At 41.7% G+C, this 23,331-nt stretch overlaps 1 protein-coding gene across 1 annotated transcript in view; it reads right to left on the bottom strand.

The window, feature by feature from the left end:
- The window catches only part of LOC139415417 (putative ferric-chelate reductase 1), a 30,302-nt gene extending 7,560 nt beyond the window's left edge, over positions 1 to 22,742 (bottom strand). The window contains exons 1-5 of the mRNA XM_071163520.1: positions 22,692 to 22,742; positions 2,847 to 3,042; positions 838 to 974; positions 525 to 613; positions 63 to 420 (exon numbers count right to left, since the gene is read on the bottom strand). Of these exons, the coding sequence (XP_071019621.1) occupies positions 63 to 420; positions 525 to 613; positions 838 to 974; positions 2,847 to 3,042 (780 nt within the window). The 5' untranslated portion in view covers positions 22,692 to 22,742. The remainder of the gene's footprint in view (positions 1 to 62; positions 421 to 524; positions 614 to 837; positions 975 to 2,846; positions 3,043 to 22,691) is intronic.
- Positions 22,743 to 23,331: the final 589 nt, after the last annotated feature.

Genomic DNA, 23,331 nt, shown 5'->3' with positions numbered 1-23,331 from the left:
TTTCCTAAACAAGACACTGAAAGAACTAGAAGTAAAATATTGAAATCCATATTATGACTTACCTTATGCCAAAGTGTCTGGCCTTTTGGAAGACTCATGACCAAGAGTGAAGGCCGAATGAGAGCGCTAATAAGCATACACGTAGAGGGTGCAGATGTGTGCAGAGCAGGAGTAGGAGTAGTGATAGTAGGAGTAGTGATAGTAGGAGGCGTGATAGCAGGAGTAGTAGGAGGAGTGATGGTAGAAGTAGTGATAGTAGTAGGAGTGACAGTAGAAGTAGTGATAGTAGTAGGAGTGACAGTAGTAGTAGAAGTAGTGATAGTAGTAGGAGTGACAGTAGTAGTAGAAGTAGTAGGACAGGTGGTGATGTTAATGGCCTCTGGTATCCAGAACTTCATCATGTCTTTAATAAATGTGACTCTGAAAAATATCAATAAACATGCTTAAAGACTGAATGTCCCTTTTACTCTAGTGCGACAACAGCATATTACAGTAAATTCATTCATTAATGCATGAATAATGACCTGAAATAGAAAACTCCTTTGTATGGTGCTCTCCACTTGGCTTCGATGAATGTCTTGGCTTGGTTGTTTGGTTGGGTAACAGCAGCTGCCTACACACACATTTTACAGTCATGGACAGACTGACATCAAAGGTGTCATACAGCTCATTTCAAAGCACCTTAGCTTGATGACACCTTTTTACCAGTATCATTGTCTGATCATGAGACTGATGTTTGACCATGTGAGATGAGGAATAAGGAGGGTAAAAGAAACTGCAATAAGAGGGTAACTAAACAACAAGAGGGGGAAAACACTTCTATTAGAGCAGACTCACTGGATTCCCACCGCACTGAAGAAGGCGGCTATGAGCGGGAGTGAGCAGAGTGAAGGTGCCAGCAGGAGGTCCATCCTGTTCCCTAGCCTCCAACAGAAACCCTTTAAACGTCGTGGCAGGACCAGCTTTGAGTGACACTGTAACACATTAATAGAAACAGACTGGTTCATACTTTTCAAACACAAAAATAGTAATCTATTGTAGGAGGTACCAACTATACTGAACAAAAATATAAATGCAACGTGTAAAGTTTTGGTCCCGTGTTTCATGAACTGAAATAAAAGATCCCAGACATTTTCCTTATGCACCTAAAGCTTATTTCTCTCAAAGTATGTGCACAATATGGCCCTTTAAGTGAGCATTTCTTTTTTGCCAAGATAATCCATCCACCTGACAGTTGTGGCATATCAAGAAGCTGATTAAAGAGTATGATCATTATACAGATGCACCTTGTACTGGGGACAATAAAAGGCCACTCTAAAATGTGCGATTTTGTCACACAACACAATGCCACAGATGTCTCAAGTTTTGAGGGAGTGTGCAATTGGCATGCTGACTGCAGGAATGTCCACCAGAGAATGTAATGTTTATCTCATTACCATAAGTCGCCTCCAACGTCGTTTTAGAGCATTTGGCACTACATCCAACTTGCCTCACAACCACAGACCATGTGTAACCACGCCAGCCCAGGACCTCCACATCCAGCTTCTTCACCTGTGGAATCGTCTGAGACCAGCCATCCGAACAGCTGATGAAACTGTGGGTTTGCACAACCAAGGAATTTCTGCACAAACTGTCAGAAACCTTCTCAGAGAAGCTCATCTGCATGCTTGTTGCCCTCACCAGGGTCTTGACCTGACTGCAGTTCGGCGTCATAACATACTTTAGTGGGGAAATGCTCACCTTCAATGGCCACTGGCATGCTGGAGAAGTGTGCTATTCATGGATGAATCCCGGTTTCAACTGTACGGGGCAGATGGCAGACAGCATGTATGGTGTCTTGTGGGCGAGTGGTTTGCTGATGTCAACGTTTTGAACCGAGTGCCCCATGGTGGTGGTGGGATTGTGGTATGGGCAGGCATGAGCTACGGACAACGAACACAATTGCAATTTATCGATGATTTAATGCACAGAGATACCATGACGAGATCCTGAGTCCCATTGTCGTGCCATTCATCCTGCTCCATCGCCTCATGTTTCAGCATGATAATGCACGGCCTCATGTCGCAAGGTTCTGTACACAATTCCTGGAAGTTGAAAATATCCCAGTTCTGCCTGCATACTCACCAGACATGTCACCCATTGAGCATTTTTGGGATGCTGTGGATCAATGTGTACAATAGCGCTTTCCAGTTCCCATCAATATCCAGTAACATCGCACATCCATTGAAGAGGAGTGGGACAACATTCCTCAGGCCACAATCAACAGCCTGATCAACTCTATGCGAAGGAGATGTGTCATCCTGCATGAGGCAAATGGTGGTCACATAAGATACTGGTTTTCTGATCCACGCCCCTACCTTTTCTTTTGTAATTCCCAGTCATGTGAAATCCATAGATTTCCTTATATGAACTGTAACTCAGTCAAATCTTTGAAATTGTTGCATGCTGCGTTTATATTTTTATTCAGTGTATAATGGGTTCTGTACCATCCACTATTAGGCTTCACATATATAATACCTTACGTAGCCCATGGTTCATCAAGCTCCTCTGACAAGGCCCAATAAGGGCTGCGTTTACACAGGCAGCCCAATTCTGTTTTTTCCCCCCACTAATTGGTATTTTGACCAATCACATTAGATTTTTACACGTCAGATGTTTTTCAGAGCTGATCTGATTAGTCAAAAGACCAATAAGTAAAAGAAATATCAGAACTTTGCTTCCTGTGTAAATGCAGAATATTGCCTTCTCTATTCTTAAATGCATTTATTAATTTACTCCAAGTTGCACACATTTATTCACATGCACATGCACACAAACACACACATTCAGGGTGCTTTGATCTTTACCTATAGTCTCATCTCCTGCATCACTGGAACAGAAATGTTTAGGGACACTAAACGGACCATTCTCAGTTGTGGGAGAACCATGTTGGGGCAACATTGTGTCACAGGACATGGCAACACTACCACCACTAAAACCAGTCACAGTTTCAATGGTGGCAATGCCAATCAAAATGATGAGGACCATTTGGGCGGAGCACATCTGAAAAGCAGGGTGTGTATCAAAGCATTGTTTCTTAAAATATCTTAACTTCCACAGTGTGGTAATCTTTATGTAAAAGTACCCACCATGAGTGTATTTGACCCCCAAACCTTGACTAAGGTAGGCTACAACAATCAGCTCTACTGTAGAAATTTGAGGATCATTTGTATCCAATCAGTGTTTGATTACTTTATTGTAGACGGGTTGCCTCCCACATTAACAATGTTCCAGTATACTGCCCTAGGTCTGGGATTTCCTGAGACTAACTTTGAGGAGGTTGTAAAATCATATGCAGTGGTACTATTGAGGAAAATGTCAATTAAAGTATGGTGTCCCAGATGCCCACTATCTATGGTTGTAACATCTGTCTAGAAAAGACTCCATGCGTTAATAGCCTATGCGGTAAACAGATGACAGTTTACAGACGGCACCAGTGGTTGATTTGGGCCAGAGCTTTCCGGAACACCGTACCGGCACTTCTAATTTTTTACCTGGCTTGTCTAAAATAAATAGCCTATTGCTGGCACAGATTCACACGCCGAGGCAGAAAAGGTTGATCAAAGCGGAATGAAGGCAGGATCTTCATTGAATAGCAATGGAGAGTGGGCATTCATTCCCTGATTCTGCTTCGTTCCAATGTATTTGCTGCTACTCTGTGAATCTGTGGGCGACAGTAGGCTGTTCGAGATTGCACAGATTGTAAATGCGCCAGGCTGAAATGGCATGATGCGCTGTTCCAAATTGTCAAATTAGGGTTTGTAAACAGTGGCGGAACATGAGTTTTATACATGGGGTGGCCAGGGGGTGGCCAAGGATACTTCAGGGGTTCCATAGACCATGGCAGAAAATTAGTGTGTAATCCTAACCTGGCATTTAAGGAGCATGAATGAATCCTATGATTGCTGATTAGAGGTATAAGTGATATCCCTTAACTCTGAGTTCTTCAATGTGGCAGATAATGTATTCCAAAAGGGTTACTTTACTGTAATTATTTAACATACTATGAATAGTCTCTACCTAGTCTCTATAGTGTCTCTACCTCGGAACTGCAGCTCAATTTCTTTCGCTCTCACAAAAACACACACACAAGAGATTTTGGTCACTCTGTTTTCATGAATATATAATCTGGGTCTATAAGTGTTGAACATCCAAAATATTTTCTGAAAATAAAGCTCAAGCACCAAGGAGATAAGATAGCATTTGTGTGTTACATAATTTGCATAGTTTATTAAAACATTTTTTTTTTTTTACAAAAAACAATTTGACATCCCAGGTATCAAGCAGAAATGGATATTAAAAATAATTTTGGTATCCATCAATATTACAAACTTACAGTATCATATTTATGCTCATATATATTATGTTAACTAATAGCAAAGAAAAGTTTCACAATTTAAATCTGTGTGACATGATACCCTTTGGATTTATAATTTTAGAATGTCAGTGTTTCTTGCTAGTACACAGTGCAGGTTTTTATCCTAGGTAGATTTAAAAACAACATAATTCGAGGTGACTTAACCTGTCATCAACCATTGTTGTCCTAAGGTGGGTTTTAATCAGTTATAAAGCTGAGAAGCTTCTCAAGCAAGCAAGACGCACTGCTGACTGGTGTAACAACAGAAATCTTACAAAGTCGAAATAGCTCATGGGAGACCTCTTTAGAAGGTTCTAGAAACACAACAAAGTCAAAGACAGTAGACGGTCTGTCCCTTCCACTTTTCTCTCTCCTATCAAGAAGCCACTTGATTTGATGAACCTCATGTTTTAAGTCCTTTAAATCTGACTCAAAGTTCTGAGCAAAGGCAAACAGAGGCTCCTCATTCAAGAATGTTGTACTCTTTGGGTTGAGAGACTGGACCCCTTGCATTATCTCGCAATTCTTCTTTGAATAACGCCTCTGCAGCTCAGCTGTGAGACTGTCAAGCACCTGATAAAAGATAGCTCTTTGGAAGCTCTCACCATAACTTTGGTCACTATTTTTCTGTCCTACAGTGCTCATGTAACGGATGTGAAACGCTAGCTTAGTTAGCGGTGGTGCGCGCTAAATAGCGTTTCAATCGGTGATGTCACTTGCTCTGAGACCTTGAAGTAGTGGTTCCCCTTGCTCTGCAAGGGCCTCGGCTTTTGTGGAGCGATGGGTAACGATGCTTCGTGGGTGACTGTTGTTGATGTGTGCAAAGGGTCCCTGGTTCGCGCCCGGGTATGGGCGAGGGGATGGTCTATAGTTATACTGTTACACTCATCATCAATGAGTCGTGAAATCTTAAGCTTGTTTTAGGCTGTCTTTTACGCACTGTTTGTACACTTATTTTACAGTGCTCTGAAATCTCTTCAAGCTCTTTCCATAGTTCTCCAAAGTAACCCTCACTTCTGTAGTCCTGTAATGTGTATGTAAGGGCACCTACTAGATCCACAGTCCTTGTGAGGTCAAGAGAGATTGATTGGAGCATGTCAGAAAGACATTTGGCATCACCAAGCACTTTCCAAAAGGTAACCAAAAGCCCTATGGAATGTAAACCTATTTGAGAAAGAAGGCCCATTGCCTCCACTGATCTACAGTGGGGCAAAAAACTATTTAGTCAGCCACCTATTGTGCAAGTTCTCCCACTTAAAAAGATGAGAGAGGCCTGCCATTTTCATCATAGGTACACTTCAACTATGACAGACAAAATGAGAAAAACATTTTTAAAATTAATTTATTTGCAAATTATGGTGGAAAATAAGTACTTGGTCACCTACAAACAAGCAAGATTTCTGGCTCTCACAGACCTGTAACTTCTTCTTTAAGAGGCTCCTCTGTCCTCCACTCGTTACCTGTATTAATGGCAACTGTTTGAACTGTTATCAGTATAAAAGACACCTGTCCACAACCTCAAACAGTCACACTCCAAACTCCACTATGGCCAAGACCAAAGAGCTGTCAAAGGACACCAGAAACAAAATTGTAGACCTGCACCAGGCTGGGAAGACTGAATCTGCAATAGGTAAGCAGCTTGGTTTGAAGAAATCAACTGCAGGAGCAATTATTAGGAAATGGAAGACGTACAAGACCACTGATAATCTCCCTGGATCTGGGGCTCCACGCAAGATCTCACCCCGTGGGGTCAAAATGATCACAAGAACGGTGAGCAAAAATCCCAGAACCACACGGGGGGACCTAGTGAATGACCTGCAGAGAGCTGGGACCAAAGCAACAAAGCCTACCATCAGTAACACACTACGCCGCCAGGGACTCAAATCCTGCAGTGCCAGACGTGTCCCCCTGCTTAAGCCAGTACATGTCCAGGCCCGTCTGAAGTTTGCTAGAGAGCATTTGGATGATCCAGAAGAAGATTGGGAGAATGTCATATGGTCAGATGAAACCAATATAGAACTTTTTGGTAAAAACTCAACTCGTCGTGTTTGGAGGACAAAGAATGCTGAGTTGCATCCAAAGAACACCATACCTACTGTGAAGCACCGGGGTGGAAACATCATGCTTTGGGGCTGTTTTTCTGCAAAGGGACCAGGACGACTGATCCGTGTAAAGGAAAGAATGAATGGGGCCATGTATCGTGAGATTTTGCGTGAAAACCTCCTTCCATCAGCAAGGGCATTGAAGATGAAACGTGGCTGGGTCTTTCAGCATGACAATGATCCCAAACACACCGCCTGGGCAACGAAGGAGTGGCTTCGTAAGAAGCATTTCAAGGTCCTGGAGTGGCCTTTCCAGTCTCCAGATCTCAACCCCATAGAAAATCTTTGGAGGGAGTTGAAATTCCGTGTTGCCCAGCAACAGCCGCAAAAGGTCACTGCTCTAGAGGAGATCTGCATGGAAGAATGGGCCAAAATACCAGCAACAGTGTGTGAAAACCTTGCGAAGACTTACAGAAAACGTTTGATCTCTGTCATTGCCAACAAAATGTATATAACAAAGTATTGAGGTAAACTTTTGTTATTGACCAAATACTTATTTTCCCCCATAATTTGCAAATAAATTCATAAAAAATCCTACAATATGATTTTCTGGACTTTTTCCCTAATTTTGTCTGTCATAGTTGAAGTGTACCTATGATGAAAATTACAGGCCTGTCTCATCTTTTTAAGTGGGAGAACTTGCACAATTGGTGGCTGACTAAATACTTTTTTGCCCCACTGTATCACCACTATTTTCAAGTGTGATATCCTGTAGCACTCTCAGAACTGCAGGAAGCCTGTCCCTCAGATTACGGCATGCCATGTATCTGCATTCCCACTTTACATCCGTAAGTCTCTGTAGTTCCCTTGGCTTCTGTGGACAGCTCTTTCTGAACTGCAAGACACTTGAGATGAACGTACGTGTCACAACTTCTGCCAAAGTCGAAGCCTCTCCTTGTTCGGGCGGTGCTCGGCGTCGCCGGTCTTCTAGCCATCATTGATTCATTTTCCATTGGTTTTGTCTTGTCTTCCTACACACCTGGTTTCAATCCCATTCATTACCTGTTGTGTATTTAACCCTCTGTTTCCCCTCATGTATTCGTCAGAGATTGTTTGTTATTCGGTGTTGTGTTGTTTGTATTGGTGCGCGACGGGTACCCGTACCCAGTTTGTTTTATTGTTACATTTAGTGTTGGAGTTATGTTTAGTTTATTGTTATTAAATAACTCCAATACTGTTTGAGGAATTAAATTCCTATATGTTTATTACCCAATTCAATTAATACACTCAGCCCATTTCTAATGATTTGTAAGAAACTTATTTGCATAAAATGGGCAGAGACCAGTCTCAAAATCAAGCACTAGCGTTTATTCTTGAGAGTACTGAACATAATACAATTTACAACAGATTATAAACTGAAAATGACGTCATTAGGTTTCAAACTGTCCCGTCCCTCCTCCACTCCGGTACAATGGCAGTATAGTTCTCAAGCCTTCCTACATCGACCCCCACCAGTTTAGATAATTTATGACCAGGGCAAGGAGGGAGCTGTGTAGATAAGCATTCTAGCCAGTCTGACGATAAGTTCATTCGTTTCTACCAAGGAACAGACAGTCATTGTTCTAATTCTTGATTATAATTACACACATTACATTCAGTACTAGGATTAAAATAAAATTCATACATCTATACAGTAACATAATAGTATTCTGATTAGTCAGTCCTGATTGATTTTTTTTCTCCATTTTTTTTGTCACCAAGATGGCATAGCAGTCAGACGTTTTTTGTCCTCGTCTTGTCGTGTCCCATATATATAAATATTTACAACTTTCTTTGCATACCTTTTTATACATATATATTTTTCCCATAAACTCATCTTCAAAACACTCTCCTGCAACCTGCCTCACCAATTTATAGTTAAAAAAAGAAAGTATAATTTACCTCAAATCTGTAATACTCCATAGAAGCTAACCAGAAGCTAGCCAGAAGCTAACCAGAAGCTAGCCAGAAGCTAGCCAGAAGCTAGACAGAAGCTAGCCAGAAGCTAATCCAGAAGCTAACCAGAAGCTAGTTAGCTTCTTTACTGACTAATCGTTAGTATTCAGCTAACCACGGTTTGTGGTCATCAGCTATCCTTTAGCTCGAAAATCTATCGCCAGTTTTGTATGGCGCGGCTCGGACCAGAACATACCGGACCTATTTTTCTCTCCATGTCCCCGGATTTCAACTGCAAGCTCTGGACATTTATACCTGGATCTCGCAGCTAGCTAGATGCTATCCGTGTGACTATCGGCTTACGTCGATTCCGGAGCAAACATCAATTATTCCGGAGCTAGCCAGCTGAAGAGTTCCATCAGTCACTCCTGGGCTACAATCACCTATCCGGACCCGTTTTACTGCCAACGCAGAGCCCCACTGGGCCTTCACAACTGGACTACCGACGTTATCTGCCCGAGGGAGTTATCCAGCTGGCTCCTCCGTCGGGATGTTACCTGAACGCCCATCTGCGGTCCGCTAATCGTTAGGTCTATTCAGATAGCAGCTGATGAGACAGCTATCGGACAATTTTTTTTATTTTTTCTTGGGCCTCTATAACTATGTCTATTATTTTTTTTGCTAATTGGATTGATCCCCTCTACCACACGGAACCCCACTAATCCTACCGTCGGAAACGCATGAGGTGGCTAAAAACAGACCTCCATCCTATGCTAGCTTGCTACCGATGGCCCGGCTAGCTGTCTGAATCGGCGTGACGCCAACCAACCTCACTACTCACTGGACCCTTTTGATCACTCGACTAAGCATGCCTCTCCTTAATGTCAATATGCCTTGTCCATTGCTGTTCTTAGTTTTATTGGCTTATTTCACTGTAGAGCCTCTAGTCATGCTCACTATACCTTATCCAACCTATTAGTTCCACCACCCACACATGCAATGACATCTCCTGGTTTCAATGATGTTTCTAGAGACAATATCTCTCTCATCATCACTCAATACCTAGGTTCACCTCCACTGTATTCACATCCTACCATAAGTTTGTCTGTACATTATACCTTGAAGCTATTTTATCGCCCCCAGAAACCTCCTTTTACTCTCTGTTCCAGACGTTCTAGATGACCAATTCTCATTGCTTTTAGCCGTACCCTTTTCTACTCCTACTCTTTTCCTCTGGTGATGTAGAGGTGAATCCAGGCCCTGCAGTGCCTAGCTCCACACCTTTTCCCCTGGTGCTCTCTTTTGATGATTTCTGTAACCGTAATAGCCTTGGTTTCATGCATGTTAACATTAGAAGCCTCCTCCCTAAGTTTGTTTTATTCACTGCTTTAGCACACTCTGCCAACCCAGATGTTCTAGCTGTGTCTGAATCCTGGCTTAGGAAGACCACCAAAACTTCTGAAATTTTCATCCCAAACTACAACATTTTCAGACAAGATAGAAACTGTTGCAATCTACTGCAAAGATAGCCTGCAAGAGTTCTGTCCTACTATCCAGGTCTGTACCCAAACAATTTGAACTTCTACTTTTAAAAATCCACCTCTCTAAAAACAAGTCTCTCACCGTTGCCGCCTGCTATAGACCACCCTCTGCCCCCAGCTGTGCTCTGGACACCATATGTGAACTGATTGCCCCCCATCTATCTTCAGAGCTTGTGCTGCTAGGCGACCTAAACTGGAACATGCTTAACACCCCAGCCATCCTACAATCTAAGCTTCATGCCCTCAATCTCACACAAATTATCAATGAACCTACCAGGTACCTCCCCAAAGCCGTAAACACGGGCACCCTCATAGATATCATCCTAACCAACTTGCCCTCTGAATACACCTCTGCTGTCTTCAACCAAGATATCAGCGATCACTGCCTCATTGCCTGCATCCGTAATGGGTCAGCGGTCAAACGACCTCCACTCATCACTGTCAAACGCTCCCTGAAACACTTCAGCGAGCAGGCCTTTCTAATCGACCTGGCCGGGGTCTCCTGGAAGGTTATTGATCTCAGTAGAGGAAGCCTGGTTATTTTTTTAAAATGCCTTCCTAACCATCTTAAATAAGCATGCCCCATTCAAGAAATTTAGAACCAGGAACAGATATAGCCCTTGGTTCTCCCCAGACCTGACTGCCCTTAACCAACACAAAAACATCCTATGGCGTTCTGCATTAGCATCGAACAGCCCCCGTGATATGCAGCTGTTCAGGGAAGCTAGAAACCATTATTTATACACAGGCAGTTAGAACAACCAAGGCTAGCTTTTTCAAGCAGAAATTTGCTTCCTGCAACACTAAATCAAAAAAGTTATGGGACATTGTAAAGTCCATGGAGAAGAAGAACACCTCCTCCCAGCTGCCCACTCCACTGAAGATAGGAAACACTGTCACCACTGATAAATCCACTATAATTGAGAATTTCAATAAGCATTTTTCTACGGCTGGCCATGCTTTCCACCTGGCTAGACAATCTGGACCCTTTCTTTCTAAAATCATCTGCCGAAATTGTTGCCACCCCTATTACTAGCCTGTTCAACCTCTCGTGTCGTCTGAGATTCCCAAAGATTGGAAAGCAACTGCGGTCATCCCCCTCTTCAGGGGGGGGGACACTCTTGACCCAAACTGCTACAGACCTATATCTATCCTACTCTGCCTTTCTAAGGTCTTCGAAAGCCAAGTCAACAAACATATTACCGACCATTTCGAATCTCACCATACCTTCTCTGCTATGCAATCTGGTTTCAGAGCTGGTCATGGGTGCACCTCAGCCAACCTCAAGGTCCTAAACGATATCTTAACCGCCATCGATAAGAAACATTACTGTGCAGCCGTATTCATTGATCTGGCCAAGGCTTTCGACTCTGTCAATCACCACATCCTCATCGGCAGACTCAACAGCCTTGGTTTCTCAAATGTTTGCCTTGCCTGGTTCACCAACTACTTCTCTGATAGAGTTCAGTGTGTCAAATCGGAGGGTCTGCTGTCCGGACCTCTGGCAGTCTCTATGGGGGTGCCACAGGGTTCAATTCTTGGACCGACTCTCTTCTCTGTATACATCAATGATGTCGCTCTTGCTGCTGCTGAGTCTCTGATCCACCTCTACGCAGACGACACCATTCTGTATACTTCTGGCCCTTCTTTGGACACTGTGTTAACAACCCTCCAGGCAAGCTTCAATGCCATACAACTCTCCTTCCATGGCCTCCAATTGCTCTTAAATACAAGTAAAACTAAATGCATGCTCTTCAACCGATCACTGCCTGCACCTGCCCGCCTGTCCAACATCACTACTCTGGACGGCTCTGACTTAGAATACGTGGACAACTACAAATACCTAGGTGTCTGGTTAGACTGTAAACTCTCCTTCCAGACCCACATCAAACATCTCCAATCCAAAGTTAATTCTAGAATTGGCTTCCTATTTCGCAACAAAGCATCCTTCACTCATGCTGCCAAACATACTCTTGTAAAACTGACCATCCTATTGTTACTGTAATTTAATTATGCCAATGTGCTTTCATCAATTGAAAGCCCTAATCTATTTTATGAGAATTTGTAAGATTTCTTGTTTGCATAAAATAGACGCAGACCAGTCTTTCAATAATGGGTAATAGAATTTATTCTCGGAGCGCGCTACCACTTAAACACGTGCAGCAGTTTATATACAGATTATGACGTCATTTCACTGCTTTAACAGAATCCCCTCCTCTCGACCGGGACAAAGTAAGGTGAAAAGTTCATTCTAACTTACTAACACACTCCCAGATAACTTTTGACCCCTCAACATTATCGATCACCACTGAACTGACAGTTTTAATTAACAGACAATCTAGGAATGCACTCACTGCCTTATCTAAAAACCCCAGAGCTAAGTTTCAGTAGGGTCAACCATAGGCTAACGACCTTATGTGTTTACACAGTCCCCAACCCATTTGTTTCTGCCTAGTTGGAATGGTGTTCATTAACTTTTTATTACTCCTTGTCCGTGTCACACAATCCCTTCTTATGAACTCATATTGTTAATCACTTATAAAACAAAGTATAAGTTTACCTAGTTACAATTCTATTTAAAATGGGGATATTGTTTATTCATTTATCCATAATAAATTCAACGTCTACCAATCCTCGACTTCGGCGATGTCATTTATAAAATAGCCTCCAATACCCTACTCAACAAATTGGATGCAGTCTATCACAGTGCCATCCGTTTTGTCACCAAAGCCCCATATATTACCCACCATTGCGACCTGTACGCTCTCGTTGGCTGGCCCTCGCTTCATACTCATCGCCAAACCCACTGGCTCTATGTCATCTACAAGACCCTGCTAGGTAAAGTCCCCCCTTATCTCAGCTCGCTGGTCACCATAGCATCATCAACCTGTAGCACACGCTCCAGCAGGTATATCTCTCTGGTCACCCCCAAAACCAATTCTTTCTTTGGCTGCCTCTCCTTCCAGTTCCCTGCTGCCAATGACTGGAACAAACTACAAAAATCTCTGAAACTGGAAACACTTATCTCCCTTACTAGCTTTAAGCACCAACTGTCAGAGCAGCTCACAGATTACTGCACCTGTACATAGCCCACCTATAATTTAGCCCAAACAACTACCTCTTTGTATTTATTTTATTTATTTTGCTCCTTTGCACCCCATTATTTTTATTTCTACTTTGCACATTCTTCCACTGCAAATCTACCATTCCAGTGTTTTACTTGCTATATTGTATTTACTTTGCCACCATGGCATTTGTTTTGCCTTTACCTCCCTTAGGAGGACTAAAATGCAGCGTGGTTAGTGTTCAACATCTTTAATATAGACGATAAACGAGAACACTACAAAATACAAAACAATAAATGTGAAAACTGAAACAGTCAACATCTTTAATGCAATGTGCAATGGCACAAAGACAGAAGACAACCACCCACAAAGTACCCACAGAATATGGCTGCCCAAATATGTTTCCAAATCAGAGACAACAATAGACAGCTGCCTCTAATTGAGAACCAATCTAGGCAACCATAGACATACAAACTACCTAGAAATGTGACAGCCCCATAAACATACAAAACCCCCTAGACCAGACAAAACACATAAATCCCCCATGTCACACCCTGACCTAACCAAAATAATAAAGAAAACAAAGATAACTAAGGCCAGGGCGTGACACTTGTTTCTACTGTATTATTGACTGTATGTTTGTTTTACTCCATGTGTAACTCTGTGTCGTTGTATGTGTCGAACTGCTTTGCTTTATCTTGGCCAGGTCGCAATTGTAAATGAGAACTTGTTCTCAACTTGCCAACCTGGTTAAATAAAGGTGAAATAAATAAAATAAATAAATTGAAATGTATACATAGTCATTATTAATAAAAAAATCCCTTAACAATTACATTCAGTTTGATTTTCCTGCGCCTGACTTCCCAGTCACCTATACACACGACTCTGACAGTACGAGCCAGATACAAAGTTATAAAGCTTCTGCAGGAGAGCAAAAAAGTTAACTGCCTCGGGCACTGATTTTACAGCATCGACAAGAACCAAATTCAAACAATGTTCATTGCAGTGCACATAAAATGCAAATCTTGCACTGTTTTTAATCTGTGCAGACACACTAGAATGCTTTCCGCTCATGACAGGTGCACCGTCATAGCCTTGCCCCACAAGATTATTTCTGCAGTCCAGACCATGTTTTTCAAGGCAATCAATTATCATTTTTGTGAGACCTGCTGCATATAAGCTTTCAGCTGACTGAAAGTGTAAAAAGCTTTTGTGGATGGCCCCGTTGTAATAGTACCTCACAACTGAAGACATTTGCTTTTTTTTCAATTTTTCTTTGGTTTCATCTGCAATTACACTAAAAACTTCACTTTCTTTTACTACTCTTATTATTTAACTTTGTACCTTCTCAGCTCTCAAGAATTTCGTTCTGGATTTGGTGGCTTGAGTACTTAGCATTGCCACATGCATTAATCTTTTTCTCTATGAGAGGGTCATGCTTTGCTATTTCTTCTACGATTGTCAAAAAATTACCCTTGTGCGAGTCAGACTCTCGATTAGCTCTCTGCGCTATATTTTGAGTGGCAGTTAATAGGAGCACATCTGCAATTGTTTGTATGTAAATACAGTTTTCCTCCACTTTTTCCGGTCCTCATTTATGACTTCTAACATTGAAGAGTTGCTGATAATAGCCCTTTTATGCTGATTCCAAGCATACATAGCATTGATATGATGCTCTGCCTTCGAATGGAGCTTACAAGGGACATACAAGTGTCTTATATCGGTTAAAAGCTTAAAGTCTTGTTCCTCTAACTGCATTATCAGATTTACAATAGGCTTTATAGCGAAAGCATGCCATGTGATTGTTTGAGGACGGCGCCCCGCATCAAAATATTTCAACTAGCACAGGCTTCATAAAATCTCAAATAGCAATTAAATATTCACTTTTTTATAATCTTCCTCTGATTTGCAATCCAAAGGGTGCAACATGTATGGTAATTTTGTGAGATAAAAATCGTTCTTTATATCCTAAAAAGTACGTTTAGTTGGAGCCATCGATTTGAGTAATCCACTCGTTCAACATGCAGAGAAAGGAATCGAAAAAAGCTACTGCTAAACTCTATTAAAAGCTGAAGCTAAACTTCAATTCTGAACTGGGCATGTGACTGACTGCCTGGTGGATGCTCTGAACTGGTGGTGGTATACTGAGTCCTTGTGAATTCTGACTACACTGACTCTGACTAGCCTCAGGCAGGGAGCTGCTCTGGGGTCCGGTGGTGATGCAAGGGCTCGGGTCTGCTTGCACCTGATCTGATGGATTGTGCTTCTTTAAAAATAAGTCTGATATCTCTTCCTTTATTGTCATGTTTAATTGACCCTATGCAAAAATAAGACCGTCTATGGTTACATCTAAGCATCCAATTATCCACATTTTAGTCCAAACTCAATCTTAATTACAAATCTCCATTATCATAACTATACCTTAAAATCAACTACCAGCCTTAGTTATTAGTCAGATCATGGCTAGCCCCACTCTGCGGGTAAGTAACTTAGCTAGCTATAATTTCTTAGCGTGTTTGCTATCACAAATCTGCAAATTGTGGTAATCATGAGAGTAACGTTAACAGATTGATAACAATTCTGCATTTAACTGAGTTAATGGATTTCAAATTGCTGAATGTTAACTTGCTGAACCCTGACAACTGTAGCCTACTAGTTCCCCCACATATGCTTAACACCCTGGCTGTCCTACAATCTAAGCTAGATGCCTCAATCTCACACAAATTATCAAGGAACCTTCCAGGTACAACCCCAAATTCGTAAACATGGGCACCCCCATAGATATCATCCAAATCACCAAATTTGGTAGATTAATTCAAATTCCTATTTCTTACATACAGTGGGGCAAAAAAGTATTTAGTCAGCCACCAATTGTGCAAGTTCTCCCACTAAAAAAGATGAGAGGCCCGTACATGTCCAGGCCCGTCTGAAGTTTGCTAGAGAGCATTTGGATGATCCAGAAGAAGATTGGGAGAATGTCATATGGTCAGATGAAACCAAAATATAACTTTTTGGTAAAAACTCAACTCGTCGTGTTTGGAGGACAAAGAATGATGAGTTGCATCCAAAGAACACCATACCTACTGTGAAGCACGGGGGTGGAAACATCATGCTTTGGGGCTGTTTTTCTGTAAAGGGACCAGGACGACTGATCCGTGTAAAGGAAACAATGAATGGGGCCATGTATTGTGAGATGTTGAGTGAAAACCTTCTTCCATCAGCAAGGGCATTGAAGATGAAATGTGGCTGGGTCTTTCAGCATGACAATGATCCCAAACACACCGCCCGGGCAACGAAGGAGTGGCTTCGTAAGAAGCATTTCAAGGTCCTGGAGTGGCTTAGCCAGTCTCCAGATCTCAACCCCATAGAAAATCTTTGGAGGGAGTTGAAATTCCGTGTTGCCCAGCAACAGCCGCAAAACATCACTGCTCTAGAGGAGATCTGCATGGAGGAATGGGCCAAAATACCAGCGACAGTGTGTGAAAACCTTGTGAAGACTTACAGAAAACGTTTGACCAAATAGGGTATATAACAAAGTATTGATAAACTTTTGTTATTGACCAAATACTTATTTTCCACCATAATTTGTAAATAAATTCATTAAAAATCCTACAATGTGATTTTCAGGAATTTTTTTCAAATTTTGTCTGTCATAGTTGAAGTGTACCTATGATGAAAATTACAGGCCTCTCTCATCTTTTTAAGTGGGAGAACTTGTACAATTGGTGGCTGACTAAATACTTTTTTGCCCCACTGTATCTGACTGATCTGACCTTGACATTCCACAGTTCCTGAAATAGTTCCACAAACAGGTGTAAGTAGCCAAGTGTGATCCCACTTCTGACACTCGTGTAATGAAATCAAATAAAATGTTACTCTTCACATGCTTCATAAACAACAGGTGTAGACTAACAGTGAAATGCTTACTTACGGGTCCTTTGTCAAAAATGCAGAGATAAAGAAAATAGAGAAATAATGGAAACGTTGTAATAGTAATAATAAATACACAATTGCCCTCTAATTACACCTCTGCTGTTTTCAACCAGGATCTCAGCGATCACTGCCTCATTGACTGTGTCCGTTATGGGTCCGCGTTCAAACGACCACCCCCTGTCAATGTCAAAGACTTCTGCGAACAGGCCTTTCTAATTGACCTGGCCCGGGTATCCTGGAAGGATATTAACCTCATCCCGTCAGTAGAGAATGCCTGGTTGTTCTTTAAATGTGCTTTCCTCGCCATCTTAAATAAGCATGGTCCTTTCAAAAAATGTAGAACTAAGAACAGATATAGCCCTTGGTTCACGCCAGACTTGACTTCCCTTGACCAGCACAAAAACATCCTGTGGCGTACTGCACTAGCATCGAATAGCCCCCGCGATATGCACCTTTTCAGGGCAATATACACAGTCAGTTAAAATCTGTTGTGACTAGGGGGCAGTATTTTCATTTTTGGAAAAAAACCGTTCCCGTAGTAAACGGGATATTTTGTCAGGACAAGATGCTAGAATAGGCATATAATTGACAGCTTAGGATAGAAAACACTCTAAAGTTTCCAAAACTGTAAAGATATTGTCTGTGAGTATAACAGAACTGATGTTGCAGGCGAAAGCCTGAGAAAAATCCAATCCGGAAGTGCCCCATGTTTTGAAAGCGCTGCGTTCCAATGAGTCCCTATTGAGCAGTGAATGGGCCATCAACCAGATTACTCTTTCTCCGTATTCCCGAAGGTATCTACAGCATTGTGACGTAGTTTTACGCATTTATGTTGAAGTGGCTACATTGCGCAAGTGGTCACCTGATGCTGCCATAGAGATTCTCGCGTAAAATACAGAGGTAGCCATTACTCCAATCAGTCCTACTGAAAAACGAATTGTCCCGATGGATATAGTATCGAATAGATATTTGAAAAACACCTTGAGGTTTGATTATAAACAACGTTTGCCATGTTTCTGTCGATATTATGGAGCTAATTTTGAATATTTTTCGCCGTTTTCGTGACTGCAATTTCCGGGCGATTTCTCAGCCAAACGTGGAGAACAAACGGAGCTATTTCGCCTACAAAAATAATATTTTTGGAAAAAAGGAACATTTGCTATCTAACTGGGAGTCTCGTGAGTGAAATCATCCAAAGCTCATCAAAGGTAAACAATTTAATTTGATTGCTTTTCTGATTTCCGTGACCAAGTTACCTGCTGCAAGCTGGACAAAATGCTATGCTAGGCTATCGATAAACTTACACAAATGCTTGTCTAGCTTTGGCTGTAAAGCATATTTTGAAAATCTGAGTTGACAGGGTGATTAACAAAAGGCTAAGCTGTGTCTCAATATATTTAATTTGTGATTTTCATGAATAGGAATATTTTCTAGGGATATTTATGTCCGTTGCGTTATGCTAATTAGTGTCAGGCGATGATTACGCTCCCGCATGCGGGATGGGGAGTCACTAGAGGTTTTAAGAAAGCAATGGCTAGCTTTTTCAAACAGAAATGTCCATCCTGCAGCACTAATTCCAAAAAGTTTTGGGACACTGTAAAGTCCATGGAGAATAAGAGCACCTCCTCCCAGCTGCACTGCACTGAGGCTAGGAAACACTGTCACCACCAATAAATCCAATTTCAATAAGCATTTTTCTATGGCTGGCCATGCTTTCCACCTGGCTACCCTAACCTCGGCCAACAGCTCTGCACCTCTGGCCCAAGCCCCCCGCTTCTCCTTCACCAAAATCCAGACAGCTGATGTTCTGAAAGAGCTGCAAAATCTGTATCCCTACAAATCAGCTGGGCTAGACAATCTGGACCCTCTCTTCCTAAAATTATCCGCCGCCATTGTTGCAACCCTTATTACTAGTCTGTTCAACCTCTCTTTCGTATCGTCTGAGATTCCTAAATATTGGAAAGCGGCCACAGTCATCCCCCTCTTCAAAGGGGGAGACACTCTAGACCCAAATTGTTACAGACCTATATCCATCCGGCCCTGCCTTTCTAAAGTCTTCGAAACCCAAGTGAAGGAACAGATCACCGACCATTTTGAATCCCACCGTACCTTCTCCGCTATGCAATCCGGATTCTGGGCTGGTCATGGGTCCAAAACTATATCATTATCGCCATCGATAAATACTGTACTGTGCAAGGCTTTCGACTCTGTCAATCACCTCATTCTTATCGGCAGACTCAACAGCCTTGGTTTCTCTAATGACTGACTCGCCTGGTTCACCAACTACTTCTCAGATAGAGTTCAGTGTGTCAAATCGGAGGGTCTGTTGTCCGGACCTCTGGCAGTCTCTATGGGGGTGCCACAGGATTCAATTCTCAGGCCGACTCTTTTCTCTGTATATATATCAATGATGTCGCTCTTGCTGCGGGTGATTCTCTGATGCACCTCTATGCAGATGACACCATTCTATATACATCGGGCCCTTCTTTGGACACTTAACAAACCTCCAAACGAGCTTCAACACCATACAACACATCTTCCGTGGCCTCCAACTGCTCTTAAATGCTAGTAAAATTAAATGCATGCTCTTCAACCGATCACTGCCCTTACCCGCCCGCCCGACTAGCATCACTACGCTGGACGGTTCTGACTTAGAATATGTGCGCAACTATAAATACCTAGGTGTCTGGTTAGACTGTAAACTCTCCTTCGACTCACATTAAGCATCTCCAATCCAAAATTAAATCTCAAATTGGCTTCCTATTTCGCAACAAAGCCTCCTTCACCCATGCAGCCAAACATACCCTAGCAAAACTGACTATCCTACCTATCCTTGACTTCGGTGATGTCATTTACAAAATAGCCTCTAACACTCTACTCAGCAAATTGGATGCAGTCCATCACAGTTCCATCCGTTTTGTTACCAAAGCCCCATATAGTACAACCTACCACTGCGACCTGTATGCTCTCGTTGGCTGGTCCTCTTTTCATATTCGTCGCCAAACCCACTGGCTCCAGGTCATCTATAAGTCTTTGCTAGGTAAAGCTCCGCCTTATCTCAGCTCACTGGTCACCATAGCAACAACCACCCGTAGCACACGCTCCAGCAGGTATATTTCACTGGTCATTCCCAAAGCCAACACCTTGTTGGGCCACCTTTCCTTCCAGTTCTCTGCTGCAAATGACTAGAATGAATTGCAAAAATCACTGAAGTTGGAGACTTATATCTCCCTCACTAACTTTAAGCGACAGCTGTCAGAGCAGCTTACCGATCGCTGCAGCTGTACACAGCCCATCTGTAAATAGCCCATCCAACCAATTACGAACCTAATCCCCATTTTTGTTTTTCTGCTCTTTTGCACACCAGTATTTCTTCTTGCACATCCTCATCTGCACATCTATCACTCCACGGTAAATTGCTAAATTGTAATTTCTTCACCACTATGGCCTATTTATGTTATAATGTTATAATTCTCACTTCCTCGTCCTCAATTTAAAAACGTCAACAAGGGGCTACTGCCAGTAGCGAATGACATTTTGAGGTGTCCAGTGCCACCCCGGACACACCTCTGGCTCCGCCCCTGTTTGTAAGCTCATGATAAGTAATGGAAATTAGTTTAATAATTGGTGTTAATATAATTAATGAAAGCACACCATTGAATATGATCAATCAATAAAAAAACTACATATCAGTCATTATCGGAATGACCCTTCAGTACATGTCTGTGGTGCTGCGTGTGTGCCATTGAGAGTGGGCCGTTGCCCGAGGAGAGAGAGTGCATCATTTCAGCAGCAGGTTGAAATAATGACTGAGACTAACAACTTGCTGTGCATAGAGCTCCCCTGAAACATGAATAGTTGCAACACAATTTCACACTCAATTCGTGGAAATATGTACAAAAGGTTTCAGCAGTTTTGGTGTGTTTTTGTGGAGCCTACATTACACAATTTTCTTCAATGCATTTAATACAAGGCTCCACTTTTTTGTTTACATTACACCATTTCTTTCTTAATGCATTTTACACGAGGCTATTTCGAATTTTATGAGGGTTGCCAGACTGGAGACAAAGACATATCATTATTTAAATTTTTTGGTATCGATAAAGGTATTTGATTGGGGAATGGGGACACAAACGCTCACCTTGTTTGTATTCATGTTATAGCCAACTGACTTTTGTATTAATTATTTTGTATAAAATATTTGTGTTTATTTACATCCTATGGGGTTTAAGATAAAGGGGACAGTGGTATAGGAGAGTATGAAATGAAAAAAAAAGCTTTGATTCTAGGCCGTAGAAAATCCTACATCCATCTCATTAGATCAGAACAGGATATGTGAAGTGAGCACTTATGGCCATTGCCATGAAAGCCTCTGGGCAGACGCAGTAGGCATATAATGCTGGCTTATGCTTTGTTACAATAGCCTAAGTATATAAAATGACTGACACGGCTGTAATAATCATCATGAAACTACCTTGGAAGTGCCATAAGTGTCAGCCAACATAATTCATTATTTTACATTAACTGATTTATTGAATGAGGGGATCATTTTATAAAGACAAAAGTACTTGGTAGGGGTGGCAACCATCCTCCAAGATAGCTACAGGGCTGGATCAAAAGCCAAGCTTGCACACCCAGAATCTCTCCAGGGGCGGCAGGGTAGCCTAGTGGTTAGAGCGTTCGACTAGTAACCGGAAGTTCAAACCCCCGAGCTGACAAGGTACTAATCTGTCGTTCTGCCCCTGAACAGGCAGTTAACCCACTGTTCCTAGGCCGTCATTGAAAATAAGAATTTGTTCTTAACTGACTTCCCTAGTTAAATAAAGGTAAAAATAAAAATAAATAAAGATGGAGGGTTGACCACATGTTCTATGTGGGGAGCTAATTGCCTTGATCAAGGGCACAACGGCAGTAGATGGTAAGTCAACATGGGATCAGACACAGCAGCTTTCCCGTGTCAATAATGCTTACTTTTTCATGTATGCCATAATATTAATAGTCATGAAAATTTGGTTAAAAGTCATGGAGAAGTAAACACTCAGTGGTCACTATAGCATAACGGCATTTGTGAATTTCAGTGAACATAGTCTAATGGACTGACTTGGAAAAAGACAGCTCCTGCACTTATTCCATCCCAAGTCAAGGACTGGGTGGCAATTGGAGACAGTCAGCGACAGTACATTCCACAGTGGTGTAAAGTATTTAGGTTAAAAAAAAGTTTAAAGTACTACTTAAGTCGTTATTTGGGGGTATCCGTACTTTACTTTTTATATTTGACAACATTTACTTTACTACATTCCCAATGAAAATAATGTACTTTTTACTTCATATTTTTTCCCTGACACCCAAAAGTACTCTTTATATTTTGAATGCTTAGCAGGACAGGAAAATGGTCTAATTCACACACTTATCAAGAGAACACCCCTGGTCTTCCCTACTGCCTCTGATCTGGTGGACTCACCAAACACTAATACTTAATTTTCCCCTGGCTATCTGTACATTTAAAAAACAAGAACATGGTTCCTCATGGTTGGCTTAATATAAGAAACTTGAAATTATTTATACTTTTGATACTTAAGTATATTTCAAACTAAATACTTTGACTTTTACTCAAGTTGGATTTTACTGGGAGTCTTTCACTTGTACTTGTAATTTTCTATTGAGGTATCTTTACTTTTACTCAAGTATGACAATTGGGTACTTTTTCCACCATATCTAAGGCTGATAATGGAATGAAAAACGGAAAAACTGAATTAAAGAAAATTGTTTTATTTCTTACCTTGTTTAAGGAAGGAGTATCGTACCTTGCCAATGCGACTGAAAATGGAATGCCAATAAGGAAGTGTGCCAAAGAGCTGTGCAAACAGACATGACATTTCAAAATCGTAGTACATAGAAATTCCGGGTCAAATCACCAAATTTGGTAGATGAATTCCAATTCCTATTTCTTACATATTTGACTGATCTGACCTTGACATTCCACAGTTCCTGAAATAGTTCCACAAACAGGTGTAAGTAGCCAAGTGTGATCCCACTTCTGACACTAGTGTAATGAAATCAAATCAAATGTTACTCTTCACATGCTTCGTAAACAACAGGTGTAGACTAACAGTGAAATGCTTACTTACGGGCCCTTTGTCAACAATGCAGAGATAAAGAAAATAGAGAAATAATGGAAACGTGGTAATAGTAATAATAAATACACAATGAGTAACGATAACTTGGCTATACACACATGATACCAGTACAGGGTCAATGTTCAAGGGTATGAGTTAATTGAGGTAGATACACTACTAAAGTATTTGGACACCTCCATGTCGAACATCTCATTCCAAAATCATGGGCATTAATATGGAGTTGGTCCACCCCTTTGCAGCTATAACAGCCTCCACTCTTCTGGGAAGGTTTTCCAGTTGATG

Source organism: Oncorhynchus clarkii, chromosome 1 (assembly GCF_045791955.1).
Source record: "Oncorhynchus clarkii lewisi isolate Uvic-CL-2024 chromosome 1, UVic_Ocla_1.0, whole genome shotgun sequence".
In the NCBI taxonomy this organism is placed as follows: Eukaryota; Metazoa; Chordata; class Actinopteri; order Salmoniformes; family Salmonidae; genus Oncorhynchus; species Oncorhynchus clarkii.
The sequence above is the reverse complement of the archived record's forward strand: the minus strand, read 5'-3'. Positions and strand labels throughout refer to the sequence as shown.